Raw genomic sequence first — 25,883 nt, 5'->3', positions numbered from 1 at the left:
ACAGTGTTTGTTACATAGCTCTATATTGTGACAGTAATCATTGCTATAGAGTGTTTGTTCAGTAACAGTGTTAAATAGCTCTATATTGTAACAGTAATCATTGCTATAGAGTGTTTGTTCAGTAACAGTGTTAAATAGCTCTATATTGCTACAGTAATCATTGCAATAGAGTGTTTGTTCAGTAACAGTGTTAAATAGCTCTATATTGTGACAGTAATCATTGCTATAGAGTGTTCAGTAACAGTGTTAAACAGCTCTATATTGTGACAGTAATCATTTCTATAGAGTGTTTGTTCAGTAACGGTGTTAAATAGCTCTATATTGTGACAGTAATCATTGCTATAGAGTGTTCAGTAACAGTGTTAAACAGCTCTATATTGTGACAGTAATCATTTCTATAGAGTGTTTGTTCAGTAACGGTGTTAAATAGCTCTATATTGTGACAGTAATCATTGCTATAGAGTGTTTGTTCAGTAACAGTGTTAAATAGCTCTATATTGTGACAGTAATCATTGCTATAGAGTGTTTGTTCAGTAACAGTGTTAAATAGCTCTATATTGTGACAGTAATCATTGCTATAGAGTGTTTGTTCAGTAACAGTGTTAAATAGCTCAATATTGTGACAGTAATCATTGCTATAGTGTTTGTTCAGTAACAGTGTTAAATAGCTCTATATTGTGACAGTAATCATTGCTATAGAGTGTTTGTTCAGTAACAGTGTGGTTTTACAGTGGTTTATCAATATTTCGTGAAAAAATTGTTTAACACACACATAAATAATAATTGCTTTATAACATAATTGATATTTGCAGCGGCCCTATAGTTTTCTGAACTGTACACATCTCTCTCATCAGTGAGCAGGCTAATCATTTGACAGGACTTTTACTAAATCATAATTCACTGTTTACACTTAGCCCACTATTAATGACAAGGGACTTTGCACAGTGTGTGACTTGTCTTGAGGACAAGAAGTCATTTTACAACCTTGGCAGGAATTCAAAGGTTGAAGTTTTTATGTTGACAGCTTAGAGGGCTGGAGTTACTCAGTGTGCATGGTAAGTTGCTTTGAAGTTAAGTTGTACTGAAATGTATAGGCTAATCACTGGCCAAAGAAAAAGAGTAAAAGTATACATTTTCAAATAATTATAGCTACATTCTGCTTGTTACTTTCATGTTTACCATTGTCTGTTGTCTTTTAATTCAATGTAGACTGCCTACATTCCATTTGTTTCATTCTCTCAGAAGGACAATTTTGTTTAACGGTATTTATTGGACAAACACTTATAATTGTATATGTTATACATTTCAACAATACATTCTGAATATTAATCAGGCAGAGCATAGTTAAGTAATCCAGTATGAGTAGTTTTTGTTCTTCTCTTCTCACTATAGATACTTTCTTACTCTTATCCAAGAAATTATGTTTTACATCTCCTACTTGAGTCATTATTATTATTATTTGAACTTGAGTTGAGACAGTTTTTGGCTGCTCTAGTCTAGTCCAGTGTGGTCCTCGACCTTTTCAGGCCGCGACCCCCAAAATAATCATATTTTAACTGGGGACCCCCTATACCCTGACAAGAGTTGAGGCATTACATTTTGTATAACACGGTTCTATTGTGAAAACAGCAAATCTATATTCATGTGTCACATGTGAGCATGTAGACCTGCTATTTTCACAATTTCTGCCTCTAATATTTGACTGTTTGACCAATGTTTAATTTGCCATATTAGAGGTATTAAAAACTCCTTAAATTGTCACTTTAGAAAGGGGCAGATACCCTCCATAGCCTACACACTTAAACTTAATGTTGGTTAAATTGTTTACCGTTAAGAGAGAAAACAATGTTGCCCACATTACCATTAAGTTAATCATCTGGGGACCCCCAAAATAATTTGGGCACCCGACCCACAGGTTGAGAACCACTGCTCTAGTCTACCCCTGGTTAAAAGTTACCTCCCCTCACAACCAACCTATAGCCAATCACAATGCTCCTGTCCCCCCGGGATATGGGGTCTTGTCTGCTTACAATTTCATACAGTAGAGTTGTGTGCCCATCATGAATTCATGATCATTACTCAGACCACACATGAGCAACAACATAGAGCTTCATCTACGCTGTCAGTAGTCTATGTAATGTAAGTCTGCTTTTAATATCATTTTAGACAACGTGACATAACTTACTGTAGATTAGATTAGTGCATGACATGATGACTGTCTTGATCCAAAGTCTATGACCAACAGAGAAGTGCGTTGGTACTGTAGGCCTATATATTAATACCATTAATGACCAGGATACCAGCACTGCAGACAGTGTGCATTCTTCATATATTCTATACAATATTTCATGTAGGCTACATCAATACAGATTCAAGTAGGCTACACACACACAAACATATTCACTTTCCCCCCCCTTCAAATATGAAGCTGTGTGGTCGGCGTCCCGTTTGTGAATTAACCTTTCATATTTTAAAAGATGCATAATTCTCAGTCCTCACGAGGGTATTATTTAGGTGGTTATTTGCAGAAGACATTCCCCTCTCTCTCTCTCTCTCTCTCTAGGATTCTCTCAACGCTTTAGCGTTTGAAAACCATAAACACCAGACATGGTGTATTTATTATTGCGATGTCCACCCACCAGGTGGCAGTGTAGCATAGGTTAGAAATGCAAGAAGACCACATGTGACATTCTTTTAAAATGTTATAAAAAATACATGTGTTGTACCTGTTAAATATGTTTGAATGGTATTTCACAAGACCTTTTCAATTAGGTAATTGCCATGTGGTAAAACAGCTTGACATGGAATATTTACTGCTAAGAAAACTGTCTATACAGTATTGTGATAGCAATTTATTATTGAGCGTTGTTCAATAACAAGGTCTGTCTCTCCAGCTCTTTAGTAAAAAGGAAATACATTTTCAGGTCATTTTCATACCAATTAATTTTTTGAGCGGCTCCTAAGAGTGGCTGTGCGTGTGTCTGTAGCCACTTTTCCTCAGCATTTTGCCATAGCAATGTGTTTTCCTCAGCGTTTTGCCATAGCAATATGTGTGTGTGTGTGTGTGTGTGTGTGTGTGTGTGTGTGTGTGTGTGTGTGTGTGTGTGTGTGGGTAGCCATATTACATCACATTACATCACCAATTATCTGTAGCCACTTTTCCTCAGCATTTGCCATAGCAATGTGTTTTCCTCAGCGTTTTGCCATAGCAATATGTGTGTGTGTGTGTGTGTGTGTAGCCATACATCACCAATTACATCCTAGACCTATATCCTAGTCTTTTTCCTCAGCGTTTTGCCATAGCAATGAGTGTGTGTAGCTACTAGCCTGTATTACATCACCAATTACCAATTGAAGACGTTATGCAAGCACAACCACCGCTCACTTCACATTGGGTGTGATTTTTTTCTAGAGATGGAGAGGATAGACAAGTGAAATTGATGAATGGGTTCTCCTCCTGACTGGCAGAAATTGACAACCCACCAAGTATTTTCTGTTTAGCTGGACCCCTGGACAAATACAATCTGTATTTCCCACCCAACACCCACATAGTTAAAGAGGTGGTGCTTTTTCTGTGTCTATGAAGTTAACATTATTCTAATAGACCACAGGGTGGGGTTATAAGTGTGCAGGTTTGTCTTCCCCGTGTATTTGTGTTTACTTCCTGAAAGCTGAAAGCCTCTTAGGTTTCTTTCTGCACACAGTGTGAGCTGCAGTGATGTCAGAGCATTTAAAGGGTTTCTCTCTGCAGTGATGTCAGAGCATTTAAAGGGTTTCTCTCTGCAGTGATGTCAGAGCATTTAAAGGGGTTCTCTCTGCAGTGATGTCAGAGCATTTAAAGGGTTTCTCTCAGCACACAGTGCCAGTTGCAGTGATGTCAGAGCATTTCCACATCAACACCCCCGTGCTAGAGAGCGTCTCCATGTCCAAACGGCTGGGAACCACCGTCTACCTGAAGATGGAGAGCTGCCAGCCCTCTGGCTCCTTCAAGATACGAGGGATAGGACACCTCTGCCAACAGGTAGCCTCCAGTGCTCCAGGGTTCCCAGACCTTTTTGTCTCAGGGCACCCCATAAATATATATTTTCTTTTAATCCGAGGCACCCCTACATAATTCTCACGACTCACTCCCAGCACCTTATATTTATAGCATATCGTCGTTGTCGGGTGGAAACCTTGTATGTCCAAAATCGTTCATATTGTATTTATCATCTATAAAATGTACTAAACTAGTGACACAGGCAGATCTACAAGCACACAACGCCTCACGATGCGAAGCGTTGTGTGCTTGTAGATCGGCTGTTTTCACTAGTTTTGTGCGACAGTCTTTACCAAAAGACGTACACATTTGAAACTTGGAGATACGAGGTTTCTGCCCGACAGTGATGATATTTTAGTGATTATGTTGCGTGGAAAACGTTGAGATAATAGCCATTTTGGTTAGAACTCACTGAAAATAACTTGATCTCGCGGCACCCCTGGACTGCCATCACGGCACCCCAGGGTGCCCCGTCACCCACTTTGAAAACCTCTGCTCCAGTGTACAACAGTGGTGGAAAAAAGTATTCAATTATGCATTTGCTCGAGAATCAATACTGCAGTGTAGAAATACTCTGTTACAAGTAAAAGTCCAGAATTAATAATTTACTTGAGTAAAAGTAGCCTACAAAGGTTTTGGTATAAAGTACCAAACGTAGAAAGAAAGTACTCAATATGCGGAATGTCTCGTTTCACAAGTTTTCAAATGTATAAATGAGCAGATCTACAAGCTCACCATGCGTCGCGATGCAACGCAGTGTGAGCTTGTATAGATCGCTTGTAGATCGTCTATTTTCAAATGGCTTAATGTATGTTTAATAAAGATCTAAATATAGAAAGTGACCAGTAACTAAAGTTTTCAAATAATTGTAGTGGAGTTACAGTACTCCAGTAAAGCAAACATACCTCAAAGTTCAGGTCAAACTATGTCTTACATAAAGTGTGATGCATCATCATAGAACAGGGGTCTTCAACGTTTTCAGGCCAAGGACCCCTTAGCTGAGAGAGAGATGAAGCAGGGACCCCCACTACCTTTTCATAGATTCTATATAGTTTCATTGTTTGACAGCACAATCATCAGTGTATTTTGGATTCATGTCAATGTGTGTTTTCAGATAGTGAACCACTTGAACCGTCAATACTTAATAAACTTGACCTTTCACTCTGTACTTAGTCTGCTCTTTTCCCCCTCTACACCAAACCTCTTTGCCGAAAATAGCCGATCTACAAGCTCACAACGCCTCGCACTCTACAAGCTCACAACGCCTCGCACTCTACAAGCTCACAACGCCTCGCGGATCTGCTATTTTTGGCTAAAGTTCCCAGAATATGGACGCTAGGATTCAAGTGGTTAATATAAAAAAGGAGAAAAAAAAGTTTCTATCACACAAAGATTTGGAGGACCCCCTGTAGTAACTCTGAGGACCCCCTAGGTGTCCCGGAGCCCCTGTTGAAGACCCCTGTCATAGAACATATGAACACACTCATTCCTTTCCTCTCTTTTTTCTCCACCTCTGTTTTTGTCTCCTTTTCTCTGCAGCTGGCCAGGCAGTCTAAAGGAGTGGTCTGCTCTTCAGGTGAGAGGATTAAAGCTCTCAGTGTGGCTGATTTGGGTCATGTGGATTCCATGGAGCTGTAAAACTAGAACTGCACTCTGTCTGTCGAGGTGCCAACTTGCGACCTGTGCACTGGTGGCCATGTATGGCCTATACTTTTTGTTTTCTCACTCAACAGTAAACAGACCAACATACAGTATACGTGTGTACAGGGTATCATTCTGCACATTTCTAAAGTGACAATTTAAGGACTTTAAAGATCTTTTTAGTACCTCTGGTCAAATTGTCAAATATTAGAGGCAGAAATTGTGAAAATAGCAGATCTACAAGCTCAAAACGTGAGGCGTTGTGAGCATGTAAATCGGCTATTTTCACAATGGAATGGATCAAGTCAAACCAAATGTAATGCCAACTCCTACAATTGTTTAAGTTTGGGAACCAGTCACAGTCTTTTTGGACCGGACTGCCACCCCACTTTTCATGCTATCGACCTATTCTTCTGTATTTTTGTCTCTCTTTTTTTTACCCCAAACGGCGCTAGTCCCAACGTTCCCATTGACTTGCAGGAGGTCGCCGCGACCCCCTTACACATGCTAATTGCTTCTAATCTAATACACAAGTAGTGGAGGAAAAAATAGGCCCGAAGTTGACCATACCCCTACCCGGGGTAGAACAAAACGGGACATTTTTTTTCATATCTTTAGGATGTCCCTTTCATGAAATGGATTGTCCCAAGTTTTGCTTTTAATGCAAAAGTCATGAAATTGATCCATGAAGGGACTAACCACATAAGCAAAAAAACGCCTATCCTGAAAGATGGAGTTCCAAGTCAAACCTTTGTCATTTACCTACCTGCTGGTTGTTTTTACCTCATACTTGCACAGATGGTCTACAGGTAGTGTCCTTACATCCCAGAACAATCAGAATGCAAAAATATGGTTCTGTTTTGAATCTGCAGCCTTTTATATAAGGACTTTATATAGGCGGAAATGACATTCCTAAGGAATGTTCCCCTGTAATCCTTCTATAAGAGGTAGTACAAACCATGACAAAGTTTTTTCATAACTTTTACTTCTTTTTTCTTTTTACCTTTTCATGAAATCGATGGTCAGTAGTTTTGCTTTTACTGCAAAAGTCATGAAATTGATCCATGAAGGGACTCACCACATAGGCAAAAAACGCCTACCCCTTTGTAATTTTCTATTGCTGGTAGTTTTTACCTCATACTTGCACAGATGGTCTACAGGTAGTGTCCCTACATCCCAAAATAATCAGAATGCAAAAAATTAATTTACCAAGAAAGTGCAGAAATATCCCCACAAGTTAATCATTCCACTTACTGGTAGGGAAGGAGCTGGAAACAAGGGCCTACTACAAACTTGATATCCCGGTATCAATAAGCTTTGGGCTTATCAAGCTTGTTATTAAGCATAGCGGCCCATGACATCATGTTTAAATAATCAAGACAAGAGACGATCAATACATTGTTACAGTACTACTCATAATATATAGCCATTTAACACTTACTGCACACTAATGAATGAATTTTTTTTAAGATATTAAATGATAATATTTTTTTACTTTTGTCAATTCTCATCTTCATAGACAAACTCAGAGTCACAACAACTGGCCAATAAAAAAAGATACCAGTTCTGTTCAGAATCTTCCCACAAAATATTATAAAGCGTTCAACAGTGGGCTCGATAAAAGCCTGGGTCAATAAGCAGGATCGATAAGGTGCTCATTATCAATACAAATTAACAAGCTCCATTCAGATTGTCAATAGGGAATACACCAACAACCAACAAAAGAAACCAGAAGAATATGTCATAATATGCTTGTGAATCAGGAGTTTTTCTTCTATATATGTGTGCCATTCTTACTGCATGCCAAATAATCAAACAGCAGCTTTTTCTCATTTTTATTTATTTAGTTTATTTCTTTTTCAATATTTTCATATCAACAACTATTTTGAGTGTGAGGGGGACTGACCAATTTGCAAAGCTGGTCAATGGATACAAAGCTGTGATCTCCCAAATTCCCAAATTTTGTGACGTAATCGCGGCTGTGTATCTATTGGTCAATGGATTAATTGAATTCCGTCTTACTATTTATGGTAATAAATATGGTATGATGGTATGTATTATTATAATATAAACGGTAAGAAGGAATTCAGTTCCCAGTGGATTACAACCACAAGGCCACTACAATGCTCCACAGTCAAGGCTGGTCCACAAGGCACAAGCTGGTATAAAAGGATTGTGTAATTTCTTGTTTATTTTAGTTTACAGGCAATGTACTGTAAATACAGGAGCAATATTATGTACAACACAATCCCACAGAGAGACATTGAGGCACGTACTACTTTGACTGCAACAATCCTTCTCATAGCAGTAGAGTTGGGTGAGGTCTCTTACTGCTTGGTGCAGGCTATTTCTTGTACAGTACAGGCTGCAGTGATGTATCCTTTAGCATCCAACCCTTCCCAACTGGATTCCACAGAAGGGGTTTGGGGACATGATTGTGGCACCATACCAGTTTGGTACATAGCCTGTTGAACATTCAGAAATATCCTCAGTGGGAGGCAGATGTGAGACTGGAATGTCTGTTGTTGATGCAAGAATACAACGGAGCTCATCAAGACTAGAACACACCTGGCCCTTTGCCTTCTTTTTTAGGCCATAGAGAGTGAGGGCATATTGTGTTGAACATGCTGAAGCCTCTGGTAGACTATCTGTCAAGCCAAAGGTTCTCAGACCCTGACCTAATTTATATGTACTGTAATATGGATACTTGTGTTGCTCGTCTACTATGTCAGTCAACAACTCCTTGGAATAGCTGCTATTTTCATGCATGCTGGTCATGAAATAGACAACGATACATCCCAATGTCTGATATTACAAATACATTAGGAGTGGCTTTGTGTGAGAGTCTTCCAGCATGGCACGCATTGACTGGATGCAATGCAACGAGCAGCCTGTTCAGAATAAGCAAAAAGCTTTCAACAAGCTGGCGAAGCACATACATGAGCTTCAGGATGTGAGAATCTTTGGCTTACTGCATGCCAAATAATCAAACATTGGTCAGTCTCCCTTACACTGCTCAAAATAGTTGTTGATTGAAAACGAAATAAACTAAATAAATGAAAATGAGAAAAGGCTGCTGATTATTTGGCATTAAGAATGGCGCACAAAGTGTAGTGTATTCTACTGAATATAGGCCTACATACATACTGTACTGCATTTAAGTTTGAATACCATAGACTGCTTATAGAACAATATTTTTGCTGCTTTTGAGGTGAAGAGAATTAGGCCTTGGGATGTAGGTACTATCTGTGCAAATATGCGATAAAACAACCAGCAGGTAGAAAATGATAAAGGATTGACTTGGAACTCCATCTTTCAGGGTAGGCTTTTTTTTTTATGGTGATCAATTTCATGACTTCTGCAGTAAAAGTAAAACTACTGACCATCCATTTCATGAAGAGGACAAGTAAAAACACTGTCAGGGTTTGTACTACCCCTTATAGAAGATTATCTCCAGGATCACAGGGGATTTTTCCTTAGGAATGTCATTTCCGCCTATAGAAAGTCCTTATATTAAAGGCTGCAGATTCAAAACAGAATCACATTTTTGCATTCTGATTGTTGTGTGATGTAAGGATGCTACCTGTACACCATCTGTGCAAGTATGAGGTAAAAACAACCAGCAGGTAGAAAATTACAAAGGATTGACTTGGAACTCCATCTTTCAGGATAGGCGTTTTTTGCCTATGTGGTGAGTCCCTTCATGGATCAATTTCATGACTTTTGCAGTAAAAGTAAAACTCGGGACAGTGTATTTCATGGAGGGGACATCCTAAAGATTTGAAAGAACTATGTCGCGTTTTGTTCTACCCCTTATAGAAGATTATCACCGGACTTACAGGGGAACATTCCTTAGAAATGTAATTTCCGCCTATAGAAAGTCCTTATATAAAAGCCTGCAGATTCAAAACAGAACCATATTTTTGCATTCTGATTGTTCTGGGATGTAAGGACACCACCTGTAGACCATCTGTGCAAGTATGAGGTAAAAACAACCTGCAGGTAGAAAATGACAAATGATTGACTTGGAACTCCATCTTTCAGGATAGGCGTTTTTTTGCCTATGTGGTGAGTCCCTTCATGGATCAGTTTCATGACTTTTGCAGTAAAAGTAAAACTTGGGACAATCCATTTCATGAAGGGGACATCCTAAAGATATGAAAAAACTATGTCGCGTTTTGTTCTACCCCGGGTAGGGGTACCTCAAAAACTAAGGCTCTTCTTTAGGGGTTTTTCCTCCTCTAAAGTATGTCTGTGCTAAACATGTTCAACCGGTTCTTAATGTCTGTATCCCAATTGTTGAAATGACGGCATGCAGGCTTCAGTGGTGTGAAGTAACTGATTACATTTAGCCTACTCAAGTAGCCTACTGTAGGCCTACTTTATTTTTAGGCTTATTTCCAAGTTTCAATAGCCTACTTTTACTTCTACTCCACTACATCTCAGAGGCAAATATTGTGGGCTACTTTTACTCCACTACAAATATTTGAAAACGGTTAGTTACTTTGCAAATTCGATTATTAGGCATAACCACTTCAGCCCTCAGCCCTACATTTGGTCTATTTGAAGATACAAGCTCACAATGTGACGCATATTGTGAGCTTAGATCTGCTAAAATATTTTCTACAAACAATTGTGAAAACCTGTCAAATCAAATGGGACATTCTGCATAATGACTAGGCTACGTTTTATTACAGCCTAGCCTACATTTTGATTACCCAAAACGTCATTACTCCAGGAGGCCTACATTTTGAACATGGGACTTTAAACAGAGTATTTCTACTTTTACTTAAGTAAAACACGTGAGTATTTTTTTAATCACTGACGGCCTTTCTGATCGGTTGGCTCACTCTCATCAGTGCGATGCAGCAGCAGAGCAGTTCATTTATGAGTTCTAACTTCTTCTAACTTTCACCATACAGTAAGCTTGAATTTTCCTTACTTTATTAATTTAAACGTAATTTATTTTCTCGAATATACCCTCATTTTCAATGATGCGAGATTTCAGAAGATAATAGGCCTATTGAAATAAGAACAGCAGGATAAAACAATTGTGAAAACGACACTTGAAATTTAAATTCTTTATCCAGAGCTACTTTATAATAATTGTCATAACAACACTTAGGCTAGTTAGGCTACTTAACAAAAGTCTGAGGTGTACGTTTGGTTGCGGTCATGACGTCATCATCTGGCCACGCCCACAATGCCGTCCCCTCACTATTTTACCCCTGCCGGCACCTCTGGAACCAGTGTGTTAGAGAGTATAAGCGATGCCCTGCGTGCTGTGCTGTCTGTACAGGGGGCAATGCAGGCATGGCAGCAGCCTACGTGGCCAGGAAGATGGCACTGCCAGCCACCATCGTGGTGCCCGCCTCGTCTCCTCAGCTGGTGGTGGACAGACTGCGGGACCAGGGAGCCACTGTCAAAATTGTGGGCAAGGTGGGCATTATATATAGGCTACTATCACTGTCAACATAGTGGGCAAGGTGACATTATATATAGGCTACTATCACTGTCAACATAGTGGGCAAGGTTGGCATTATATAAAGGCTACTATCACTGTCAACATAGTGGGCAAGGTGACATTATATATAGGCTACTATCACTGTCAACATAGTGGGCAAGGTGACATTATATATAGGCTACTATCACTGTCAACATAGTGGGCAAGGTGGGCATTATATATAGGCTACTATCACTGTCAACATAGTGGGCAAGGTTGGCATTATATAAAGGCTACTATCACTGTCAACATAGTGGGCAAGGTTGGCATTATATATAGGCTACTATCACTGTCAACATAGTGGGCAAGGTGACATTATATATAGGCTACTATCACTGTCAACATAGTGGGCAAGGTGGGCATTATATATAGGCTACTATCACTGTCAACATAGTGGGCAAGGTGGGCATTATATATAGGCTACTATCACTGTCAACATAGTGGGCAAGGTGGGCATTATATATAGGCTACTATCACTGTCAACATAGTGGGCAAGGAGGGCATTATATATAGGCTACTATCACTGTCAACATAGTGGGCAAGGTGGGCATTATATATAGGCTACTATCACTGTCAACATAGTGGGCAAGGTTGGCATTATATAAAGGCTACTATCACTGTCAACATAGTGGGCAAGGTGACGTTATATATAGGCTACTATCACTGTCAACATAGTGGGCAAGGTGGACATTATATATAGGCTACTATCACTGTCAACATAGTGGGCAAGGTGGGCATTATATATAGGCTACTATCACTGTCAACATAGTGGGCAAGGTGGGCATTATATATAGGCTACTATCACTGTCAACATAGTGGGCAAGGTGGGCATTATATATAGGCTACTATCACTGTCAACATAGTGGGCAAGGTGGGCATTATATATAGGCTACTATCACTGTCAACATAGTGGGCAAGGTGGGCATTATATATAGGCTACTATCACTGTCAACATAGTGGGCAAGGTGGGCATTATATATAGGCTACTATCACTGTCAACATAGTGGGCAAGGTGGGCATTATATATAGGCTACTATCACTGTCAACATAGTGGGCAAGGTGGACATTATATATAGGCTACTATCACTGTCAACATAGTGGGCAAGGTGGGCATTATATATAGGCTACTATCACTGTCAACATAGTGGGCAAGGTGGGCATTATATATAGGCTACTATCACTGTCAACATAGTGGGCAAGGTGGGCATTATATATAGGCTACTATCACTGTCAACACAGTGTTCAAGGTGACATTATATATAGGCTACTATCACTGTCAACATAGTGGGCAAGGTGACATTATATATAGGCTACTATCACTGTCAACATAGTGGGCAAGGTGGGCATTATATATAGGCTACTATCACTGTCAACATAGTGGGCAAGGTGACATTATATATAGGCTACTATCACTGTCAACATAGTGGGCAAGGTGGGCATTATATATAGGCTACTATCACTGTCAACATAGTGGGCAAGGTGGAAATTATATATAGGCTACTATCACTGTCAACATAGTGGGCAAGGTGGGCATTATATATAGGCTACTATCACTGTCAACATAGTGGGCAAGGTGGGCATTATATATAGGCTACTATCACTGTCAACATAGTGGGCAAGGTGGAAATTATATATAGGCTACTATCACTGTCAACATAGTGGGCAAGGTGACATTATATATAGGCTACTTTCACTGTCAACATAGTGGGCAAGGTGACATTATATATAGGCTACTATCACTGTCAACATAGTGGGCAAGGTGACATTATATATAGGCTACTATCACTGTCAACATAGTGGGCAAGGTGGGCATTATATATAGGCTACTATCACTGTCAACATAGTGGGCAAGGTGGGCATTATATATAGGCTACTATCACTGTCAACATAGTGGGCAAGGTGACATTATATATAGACTACTATCACTGTCAACATAGTGGGCAAGGTGGGCATTATATATAGGCTACTATCACTGTCAACATAGTGGGCAAGGTGACATTATATATAGGCTACTATCACTGTCAACATAGTGGGCAAGGTGGGCATTATATATAGGCTACTATCACTGTCAACATAGTGGGCAAGGTGACATTATATATAGGCTACTATCACTGTCAACATAGTGGGCAAGGTGGGCATTATATATAGGCTACTATCACTGTCAACATAGTGGGCAAGGTGGGCATTATATATAGACTACTATCACTGTCAACATAGTGGGCAAGGTGGGCATTATATATAGGCTACTATCACTGTCAACATAGTGGGCAAGGTGAGCATTATATATAGGCTACTATCACTGTCAACATAGTGGGCAAGGTGGGCATTATATATAGGCTACTATCACTGTCAACATAGTGGGCAAGGTGAGCATTATATATAGGCTACTATCACTGTCAACATAGTGGGCAAGGTGGGCATTATATATAGACTACTATCACTGTCAACATAGTGGGCAAGGTGAGCATTATATATAGGCTACTATCACTGTCAACATAGTGGGCAAGGTGGGCATTATATATAGGCTACTATCACTGTCAACATAGTGGGCAAGGTGGGCATTATATATAGGGTACTATCACTGTCAACATAGTGGGCAAGGTGGCATTATATATAGGCTACTTTCACTGTCAACATAGTGGGCAAGGTGAGCATTATATATAGGCTACTTTCACTGTCAACATAGTGGGCAAGGTGGGCATTATATATAGACTACTATCACTGTCAACATAGTGGGCAAGGTGACATTATATATAGGCTACTTTCACTGTCAACATAGTGGGCAAGGTGACATTATATATAGGCTACTATCACTGTCAACATAGTGGGCAAGGTGGGCATTATATATAGGCTACTATCACTGTCAACATAGTGGGCAAGGTGACATTATATATAGGCTACTATCACTGTCAACATAGTGGGCAAGGTGACATTATATATAGGCTACTATCACTGTCAACATAGTGGGCAAGGTGGCATTATATATAGGCTACTTTCACTGTCAACATAGTGGGCAAGGTGGCATTATATATAGGCTACTTTCACTGTCAACATAGTGGGCAAGGTGGCATTATATATAGGCTACTTTCACTGTCAACATAGTGGGCAAGGTGACATTATATATAGGCTACTTTCACTGTCAACATAGTGGGCAAGGTGGGCATTATATATAGGCTACTTTCACTGTCAACATAGTGGGCAAGGTGAGCATTATATATAGGCTACTATCACTGTCAACATAGTGGGCAAGGTGGCATTATATATAGGCTACTTTCACTGTCAACATAGTGGGCAAGGTGGCATTATATATAGGCTACTTTCACTGTCAACATAGTGGGCAAGGTGGGCATTATATATAGGCTACTATCACTGTCAACATAGTGGGCAAGGTGGGCATTATATATAGGCTACTATCACTGTCAACATAGTGGGCAAGGTGACATTATATATAGGCTACTTTCACTGTCAACATAGTGGGCAAGGTGGCATTATATATAGGCTACTTTCACTGTCAACATAGTGGGCAAGGTGACATTATATATAGGCTACTTTCACTGTCAACATAGTGGGCAAGGTGGGCATTATATATAGGCTACTTTCACTGTCAACATAGTGGGCAAGGTGACATTATATATAGGCTACTATCACTGTCAACATAGTGGGCAAGGTGACATTATATATAGGCTACTATCACTGTCAACATAGTGGGCAAGGTGAGCATTATATATAGGCTACTTTCACTGTCAACATAGTGGGCAAGGTGGGCATTATATATAGGCTACTATCACTGTCAACATAGTGGGCAAGGTGACATTATATATAGGCTACTATCACTGTCAACATAGTGGGCAAGGTGAGCATTATATATAGGCTACTATCACTGTCAACATAGTGGGCAAGGTGGGCATTATATATAGGCTACTATCACTGTCAACATAGTGGGCAAGGTGGGCATTATATATAGGCTACTTTCACTGTCAACATAGTGGGCAAGGTGAGCATTATATATAGGCTACTTTCACTGTCAACATAGTGGGCAAGGTGGGCATTATATATAGGGTACTATCACTGTCAACATAGTGGGCAAGGTGACGTTATATATAGGCTACTTTCACTGTCAACATAGTGGGCAAGGTGAGCATTATATATAGGCTACTATCACTGTCAACATAGTGGGCAAGGTGACATTATATATAGGCTACTATCACTGTCAACATAGTGGGCAAGGTGGGCATTATATATAGGCTACTATCACTGTCAACATAGTGGGCAAGGTGGGCATTATATATAGGCTACTTTCACTGTCAACATAGTGGGCAAGGTGAGCATTATATATAGGCTACTATCACTGTCAACATAGTGGGCAAGGTGGGCATTATATATAGGCTACTATCACTGTCAACATAGTGGGCAAGGTGGGCATTATATATAGGCTACTTTCACTGTCAACATAGTGGGCAAGGTGGGCATTATATATAGGCTACTATCACTGTCAACATAGTGGGCAAGGTGGGCATTATATATAGGCTACTTTCACTGTCAACATAGTGGGCAAGGTGGGCATTATATATAGGCTACTATCACTGTCAACATAGTGGGCAAGGTGGGCATTATATATAGGCTACTATCACTGTCAACATAGTGGGCAAGGTGGGCATTATATATAGGCTACTATCACTGTCAACATAGTGGGCAAGGTGAGCATTATATATAGGCTACTTTCACTGTCAACATAGTGGGCAAGGTGGGCATTATATATAGGCTACTATCACTGTCAACATAGTGGGCAAGGTGACATTATATATAGGCTACTATCACTGTCAACATAGTGGGCAAGGTGACATTATATATAGGCTACTTTCACTGTCAACATAGTGGGCAAGGTGGGCATTGCATTATATATAGGCTACTATCACTGTCAACATAGTGGGCAAGGTGACATTATATATAGGCTACTTTCACTGTCAACATAGTGGGCAAGGTGACATTATATATAGGCTACTATCACTGTCAACATAGTGGGCAAAGTGACATTATATATAGGCTACTTTCACTGTCAACATAGTGGGCAAGGTGGGCATTATATATAGACTACTATCACTGTCAACATAGTGGGCAAGGTGGGCATTATATATAGGCTACTATCACTGTCAACATAGTGGGCAAGGTGAGCATTATATATAGGCTACTATCACTGTCAACATAGTGGGCAAGGTGACGTTATATATAGGCTACTTTCACTGTCAACATAGTGGGCAAGGTGACGTTATATATAGGCTACTATCACTGTCAACATAGTGGGCAAGGTGACGTTATATATAGGCTACTATCACTGTCAACATAGTGGGCAAGGTGACGTTATATATAGGCTACTTTCACTGTCAACATAGTGGGCAAGGTGGGCATTATATATAGACTACTATCACTGTCAACATAGTGGGCAAGGTGGGCATTATATATAGGCTACTGTCACTGTCAACATAGTGGGCAAGGTGACGTTATATATAGGCTACTATCACTGTCAACATAGTGGGCAAGGTGACGTTATATATAGGCTACTTTCACTGTCAACATAGTGGGCAAGGTGGGCATTATATATAGACTACTATCACTGTCAACATAGTGGGCAAGGTGGGCATTATATATAGGCTACTATCACTGTCAACATAGTGGGCAAGGTGAGCATTATATATAGGCTACTATCACTGTCAACATAGTGGGCAAGGTGGGCATTATATATAGGCTACTATCACTGTCAACATAGTGGGCAAGGTGGGCATTATATATAGGCTACTATCACTGTCAACATAGTGGGCAAGGTGGGCATTATATATAGGCTACTATCACTGTCAACATAGTGGGCAAGGTGGGCATTATATATAGGCTACTTTCACTGTCAACATAGTGGGCAAGGTGAGCATTATATATAGGCTACTATCACTGTCAACATAGTGGGCAAGGTGGGCATTATATATAGGCTACTATCACTGTCAACATAGTGGGCAAGGTGGGCATTATATATAGGCTACTTTCACTGTCAACATAGTGGGCAAGGTGGGCATTATATATAGGCTACTATCACTGTCAACATAGTGGGCAAGGTGGGCATTATATATAGGCTACTTTCACTGTCAACATAGTGGGCAAGGTGGGCATTATATATAGGCTACTATCACTGTCAACATAGTGGGCAAGGTGGGCATTATATATAGGCTACTATCACTGTCAACATAGTGGGCAAGGTGGGCATTATATATAGGCTACTATCACTGTCAACATAGTGGGCAAGGTGAGCATTATATATAGGCTACTTTCACTGTCAACATAGTGGGCAAGGTGGGCATTATATATAGGCTACTATCACTGTCAACATAGTGGGCAAGGTGACATTATATATAGGCTACTATCACTGTCAACATAGTGGGCAAGGTGACATTATATATAGGCTACTTTCACTGTCAACATAGTGGGCAAGGTGGGCATTGCATTATATATAGGCTACTATCACTGTCAACATAGTGGGCAAGGTGACATTATATATAGGCTACTTTCACTGTCAACATAGTGGGCAAGGTGACATTATATATAGGCTACTATCACTGTCAACATAGTGGGCAAAGTGACATTATATATAGGCTACTTTCACTGTCAACATAGTGGGCAAGGTGGGCATTATATATAGACTACTATCACTGTCAACATAGTGGGCAAGGTGGGCATTATATATAGGCTACTATCACTGTCAACATAGTGGGCAAGGTGAGCATTATATATAGGCTACTATCACTGTCAACATAGTGGGCAAGGTGACGTTATATATAGGCTACTTTCACTGTCAACATAGTGGGCAAGGTGACGTTATATATAGGCTACTATCACTGTCAACATAGTGGGCAAGGTGACGTTATATATAGGCTACTATCACTGTCAACATAGTGGGCAAGGTGACGTTATATATAGGCTACTTTCACTGTCAACATAGTGGGCAAGGTGGGCATTATATATAGACTACTATCACTGTCAACATAGTGGGCAAGGTGGGCATTATATATAGGCTACTATCACTGTCAACATAGTGGGCAAGGTGACGTTATATATAGGCTACTATCACTGTCAACATAGTGGGCAAGGTGACGTTATATATAGGCTACTTTCACTGTCAACATAGTGGGCAAGGTGGGCATTATATATAGACTACTATCACTGTCAACATAGTGGGCAAGGTGGGCATTATATATAGGCTACTATCACTGTCAACATAGTGGGCAAGGTGAGCATTATATATAGGCTACTATCACTGTCAACATAGTGGGCAAGGTGGGCATTATATATAGGCTACTATCACTGTCAACATAGTGGGCAAGGTGGGCATTATATATAGGCTACTATCACTGTCAACATAGTGGGCAAGGTGGGCATTATATATAGGCTACTATCACTGTCAACATAGTGGGCAAGGTGACATTATATATAGGCTACTATCACTGTCAACATAGTGGGCAAGGTGACATTATATATAGGCTACTTTCACTGTCAACATAGTGGGCAAGGTGGGCATTGCATTATATATAGGCTACTATCACTGTCAACATAGTGGGCAAGGTGACATTATATATAGGCTACTTTCACTGTCAACATAGTGGGCAAGGTGACATTATATATAGGCTACTATCACTGTCAACATAGTGGGCAAAGTGACATTATATATAGGCTACTTTCACTGTCAACATAGTGGGCAAGGTGGGCATTATATATAGACTACTATCACTGTCAACATAGTGGGCAAGGTGGGCATTATATATAGACTACTATCACTGTCAACATAGTGGGCAAGGTGGGCATTATATATAGACTACTATCACTGTCAACATAGTGGGCAAGGTGGGCATTATATATAGGCTACTATCACTGTCAACATAGTGGGCAAGGTGAGCATTATATATAGGCTACTATCACTGTCAACATAGTGGGCAAGGTGACGTTATATATAGGCTACTTTCACTGTCAACATAGTGGGCAAGGTGACGTTATATATAGGCTACTATCACTGTCAACATAGTGGGCAAGGTGACGTTATATATAGGCTACTATCACTGTCAACATAGTGGGCAAGGTGACGTTATATATAGGCTACTTTCACTGTCAACATAGTGGGCAAGGTGGGCATTATATATAGACTACTATCACTGTCAACATAGTGGGCAAGGTGGGCATTATATATAGGCTACTATCACTGTCAACATAGTGGGCAAGGTGACGTTATATATAGGCTACTATCACTGTCAACATAGTGGGCAAGGTGACGTTATATATAGGCTACTTTCACTGTCAACATAGTGGGCAAGGTGGGCATTATATATAGACTACTATCACTGTCAACATAGTGGGCAAGGTGGGCATTATATATAGGCTACTATCACTGTCAACATAGTGGGCAAGGTGAGCATTATATATAGGCTACTATCACTGTCAACATAGTGGGCAAGGTGGGCATTATATATAGGCTACTATCACTGTCAACATAGTGGGCAAGGTGACATTATATATAGGCTACTATCACTGTCAACATAGTGGGCAAGGTGAGCATTATATATAGGCTACTATCACTGTCAACATAGTGGGCAAGGTGGCATTATATATAGGCTACTATCACTGTCAACATAGTGGGCAAGGTGAGCATTATATATAGACTACTATCACTGTCAACATAGTGGGCAAGGTGGGCATTATATATAGGCTACTATCACTGTCAACATAGTGGGCAAGGTGGGCATTATATATAGGCTACTTTCACTGTCAACATAGTGGGCAAGGTGACATTATATATAGGCTACTATCACTGTCAACATAGTGGGCAAGGTGGGCATTATATATAGGCTACTATCACTGTCAACATAGTGGGCAAGGTGGGCATTATATATAGGCTACTATCACTGTCAACATAGTGGGCAAGGTGGGCATTATATATAGGCTACTATCACTGTCAACATAGTGGGCAAGGTGGGCATTATATATAGGCTACTATCACTGTCAACATAGTGGGCAAGGTGAGCATTATATATAGGCTACTATCACTGTCAACATAGTGGGCAAGGTGGGCATTATATATAGGCTACTATCACTGTCAACATAGTGGGCAAGGTGGGCATTATATATAGGCTACTATCACTGTCAACATAGTGGGCAAGGTGAGCATTATATATAGGCTACTATCACTGTCAACATAGTGGGCAAGGTGACATTATATATAGGCTACTATCACTGTCAACATAGTGGGCAAGGTGGGCATTATATATAGGCTACTATCACTGTCAACATAGTGGGCAAGGTGGGCATTATATATAGGCTACTATCACTGTCAACATAGTGGGCAAGGTGGGCATTATATATAGGCTACTATCACTGTCAACATAGTGGGCAAGGTGACATTATATATAGGCTACTATCACTGTCAACATAGTGGGCAAGGTGGGCATTATATATAGGCTACTATCACTGTCAACATAGTGGGCAAGGTGGGCATTATATATAGGCTACTATCACTGTCAACATAGTGGGCAAGGTGGGCATTATATATAGGCTACTATCACTGTCAACATAGTGGGCAAGGTGAGCATTATATATAGGCTACTATCACTGTCAACATAGTGGGCAAGGTGGGCATTATATATAGGCTACTATCACTGTCAACATAGTGGGCAAGGTGGGCATTATATATAGGCTACTATCACTGTCAACATAGTGGGCAAGGTGACATTATATATAGGCTACTATCACTGTCAACATAGTGGGCAAGGTGACATTATATATAGGCTACTTTCACTGTCAACATAGTGGGCAAGGTGAGCATTATATATAGGCTACTTTCACTGTCAACATAGTGGGCAAGGTGGGCATTATTATATAGGCTACTATCACTGTCAACATAGTGGGCAAGGTGACGTTATATATAGGCTACTATCACTGTCAACATAGTGGGCAAGGTGGGCATTATATATAGGCTACTATCACTGTCAACATAGTGGGCAAGGTGGGCATTATATATAGGCTACTATCACTGTCAACATAGTGGGCAAGGAGACATTATATATAGGCTACTATCACTGTCAACATAGTGGGCAAGGTGAGCATTATATATATGCTACTATCACTGTCAACATAGTGGGCAAGGTGGGCATTATATATAGGCTACTATCACTGTCAACATAGTGGGCAAGGTGGGCATTATATATAGGCTACTATCACTGTCAACATAGTGGGCAAGGTGGGCATTATATATAGGCTACTATCACTGTCAACATAGTGGGCAAGGTGGGCATTATATATAGGCTACTATCACTGTCAACATAGTGGGCAAGGTGGGCATTATATATAGGCTACTATCACTGTCAACATAGTGGGCAAGGTGGGCATTATATATAGGCTACTATCACTGTCAACATAGTGGGCAAGGTGGGCATTATATATAGGCTACTATCACTGTCAACATAGTGGGCAAGGTGGGCATTATATATAGGCTACTATCACTGTCAACATAGTGGGCAAGGTGACATTATATATAGGCTACTATCACTGTCAACATAGTGGGCAAGGTTGGCATTATATATAGGCTACTATCACTGTCAACATAGTGGGCAAGGTGAGCATTATATATAGGCTACTATCACTGTCAACATAGTGGGCAAGGTGGGCATTATATATAGGCTACTATCACTGTCAACATAGTGGGCAAGGTTTGCATTATATATAGGCTACTATCACTGTCAACATAGTGGGCAAGGTGACATTATATATAGGCTACTTTCACTGTCAACATAGTGGGCAAGGTGACGTTATATATAGGCTACTTTCACTGTCAACATAGTGGGCAAGGTGACATTATATATAGGCTACTTTCACTGTCAACATAGTGGGCAAGGTGACGTTATATATAGGCTACTATCACTGTCAACATAGTGGGCAAAGTGACATTATATATAGGCTACTTTCACTGTCAACATAGTGGGCAAAGTGACATTATATATAGGCTACTTTCACTGTCAACATAGTGGGCAAGGTGGGCATTACATAGGCTACTTTCACTGTCAACATAGTGGGCAAGGTGACATTATATATAGGCTACTATCACTGTCAACATAGTGGGCAAGGTGGCATTATATATAGGCTACTTTCACTGTCAACATAGTGGGCAAGGTGGGCATTATATATAGGCTACTTTCACTGTCAACATAGTGGGCAAGGTGGCATTATATATAGGCTACTATCACTGTCAACATAGTGGGCAAGGTGACATTATATATAGGCTACTTTCACTGTCAACATAGTGGGCAAGGTGACATTATATATAGGCTACTATCACTGTCAACATAGTGGGCAAGGTGACATTATATATAGGCTACTTTCACTGTCAACATAGTGGGCAAGGTGGGCATTATATATAGGCTACTATCACTGTCAACATAGTGGGCAAGGTGACATTATATATAGGCTACTTTCACTGTCAACATAGTGGGCAAGGTTGGCATTATATCATCATTATATCCACCTGTTTCCGCGGGAGTTTACTGGAGATTATTTGGATCTGTTTGGACCACACTTCCGGTTTAACAGCAGACATACAAGCTCACGTCGCGTCGCAGATGCAAACGTTGTGAGCTTGTAAATCACACTCGGCTGCGGCGCCGGAAGCTCGGTACAGCGTCTGCGCAATGCACTATGGGGCATTGGAAAGTCGTGGATATAGGCTACTATCACTGTCAACATAGTGGGCAAGGTGACGTTATATATAGGCTACTATCACTGTCAACATAGTGGGCAAGGTGGGCATTATATATAGGCTACTATCACTGTCAACATAGTGGGCAAGGTGACATTATATATAGGCTACTATCACTGTCAACATAGTGGGCAAGGTGGGCATTATATATAGGCTACTATCACTGTCAACATAGTGGGCAAGGTGGGCATTATATATAGGCTACTATCACTGTCAACATAGTGGGCAAGGTGACATTATATATAGGCTACTATCACTGTCAACATAGTGGGCAAGGTGACATTATATATAGGCTACTATCACTGTCAACATAGTGGGCAAGGTGACATTATATATAGGCTACTATCACTTTAGTATTATCCCATAGGATATCCATAATGTGCATATTACACTATATTGTCGCTGTGGGGCAGAAACCTTGTATATATATATTTTGTTGTTGTCGGGTGGAAACCTTGTATGTCCAAAACTGTTCGTTTTGTATTTATCGTTTTGAAAATAGTGAAAATAGCCGATCTACAAGCACACAACGCCTCGCATTGCGAGTCGTTGTGTGCTTGTAGATCTGCCATTTTCACTAGTTTTGTGCGACAGTCTTCTATGATGAAGCAGGGCTTAAAAAAACATACAAATTTGAAACTTGGAGATACGACAGTGACTATATATATATATGATGATTTGGGTTTACATTACATTACTATGGTTTTTGGTACATGGTCTGTCCACTACTAGGTTTGGGACGATGCCAATGCGGAAGCTCTCAGATTGACAGAAACCGAGGGTCTCACCTACGTTCCCCCGTTTGACCACCCCCTGCTATGGTACGCACACACACACACACACACACACACACACACACACACATACCCGTATTTTCCGGACTATAAGGCGCACCGGACTATAAGGCGCACTGTCAATGAATGGTCTATGTTCGAACTGTTTTCATATATAAGGCGCACCGTTACTGTTGCGTTATGCATCCAACAGATGGAGCTGTGCTAAAGGGAATGTCAATGTCAATGAATGATCCATATATAAGGCGAACTGTAGTTTTTTGAGAAAATTAAAGGCTTTTAAGTGCGCCTTATAGTCCGGAAAATACGGTATATATAATTTATTGCGACCGTAGGTTGCAGTTAACTATGAAAACCGTCACATATTGTCAGCAACGCCCGTCAGAGCGCGGGTAACGCCTCAATGTCTATAGCTGAACTATCACATCACATTGTTGTGACATCACATTGTGACATCACATTCCGTCATTGTCCCTTGTATGCCCATATATGGAGATCCCTGATGTCATCGATATTAAGTCCATAGCTTGGAATGCCCATATATGGACATATTGTGTGAGTCTCATGTGGTCTATAAGACATCTATGATGTCAGACGTCAGTCACATCCATATTTGGGGAAATATTTTGTCCACATTTTGTCCAACTTAAAGGACAACTTTGTTTTTTTTACAACAAGGGTTCATATTTGAGATTGTAATTAGAGAAAATAAAAGTGAGTGTTAAAATGTTTTCATTTGCTTCGTTCTATTGTTTTATCGCGTTTACCGTGCTAAAATGTGGGGCATGCGTACGCATGGGGGCATGCGTACAAGTGGCTAAATATGTCTTTTTAGACACATTAAGCCAGCAGTTTCTTTATTACTATTTACAGTAACACTTCTAGCCCCCATAAGTCACATCCAACCATGAAAGGTTGCGTTATATCTTGGGAATGGGCTTATTCTGTGTAAAATGACATATTTAGCCACTTGTACGCATGCCCCCAACCACTGAAATAAGAGTCTCTAAAACAATAGAAAGAAGTAAATGAAATAATTTTAACACTCATCTTTTATATTATTATTTAATTACAATCTAAAATATGAACCCTTGTTGTAAAAACCTAAAGTTGTCCTTTAAACAACCAACCACAACTCCAATCACACTTGCAAATGAATTCCGTCCTGTGCGAATTCTGTCCTGTCTTACTGGTTATTATTATTATTATTTTAACTAGAAGCGTCTAGTCGGCGACCTGGCCAACTCGGAACAATGTAAATAGGGAATGAATGCCCCGCCCTTTAATGCAAACCCCATTATACCTGTTTTCATAGGACCCGTTTTGACCATCTGTCTGCCTGTGTCCATTTATGCCCATATATGGAGATATCTGTATCTGTCTGTCTGTCTGTCGGCGTCCATTTTATGTCCATATATGGAGATCACTGCAGTTATAGTTCTGGGTCCATTTTATGCCCATATATGGAGATATCTGTCTATCTGCGTCCATTTTATGCCCATATATGGAGTATCTGTCTGTGCCTCCAACTGTGTTGCAGACACAGTGCCGGTTCCCCCTTTAATGCAAACCTCATTATACCTGTTGTCATAGGACCCGTTTTGAACATCTGTTTGCCTGTGTCCATTTATGCCCATATATGGAGATATCTGTATCTGTCTGTCTGCGTCCATTTTATGCCCATATATGGAGATCTTTGACCATCTGTTTGCCTCTGTCCATTTATGTCCATATATGGAGATATCTGTATCTGTCTGTCTGCAATCCATTTTATGCCCATGTATGGGGGCATTCATTTTATGACCATATATGGAGAACGCGCGTGCCCGTGGGACGAACGGTTCTCGAGATACGCGGATTACATACATACATACACACTCATCTGTCTGTGCCTCCAACTGTGTTGCAGACACAGTGCCGGTTCCCCCTTTAATGCAAACCTCATTATACCTGTTGTCATAGGACCCGTTTTGAACATCTTTTTGCCTGTGTCCATTTATGCCCATATATGGAGATATCTGTATCTGTCTGTCTGCGTCCATTTTATGCCCATATATGGAGATCTTTGACCATCTGTTTGCCTCTGTCCATTTATGTCCATATATGGAGATATCTGTATCTGTCTGTCTG

At 40.3% G+C, this 25,883-nt stretch overlaps 1 protein-coding gene across 1 annotated transcript in view; it reads left to right on the top strand.

The window, feature by feature from the left end:
* Positions 1-2,036: 2,036 nt before the first annotated feature.
* Positions 2,037-25,883, top strand: part of LOC308280900 (L-serine dehydratase/L-threonine deaminase-like) — a 35,436-nt gene continuing 11,589 nt past the window's right edge. The window contains exons 1-5 of the mRNA XM_080755207.1: positions 2,037-2,139; positions 3,854-4,021; positions 5,579-5,615; positions 10,980-11,119; positions 23,692-23,780. Of these exons, the coding sequence (XP_080611333.1) occupies positions 3,875-4,021; positions 5,579-5,615; positions 10,980-11,119; positions 23,692-23,780 (413 nt within the window). The 5' untranslated portion in view covers positions 2,037-2,139; positions 3,854-3,874. The remainder of the gene's footprint in view (positions 2,140-3,853; positions 4,022-5,578; positions 5,616-10,979; positions 11,120-23,691; positions 23,781-25,883) is intronic.

This window comes from Nannobrachium achirus (assembly GCF_963921795.1).
Source record: "Nannobrachium achirus genome assembly, contig: SCAFFOLD_430, whole genome shotgun sequence".
Lineage (NCBI taxonomy): Eukaryota > Metazoa > Chordata > Actinopteri > Myctophiformes > Myctophidae > Nannobrachium > Nannobrachium achirus.
Note: the sequence above shows the minus strand (reverse complement) of the source record. Positions and strands in the feature narration are given on the sequence as shown.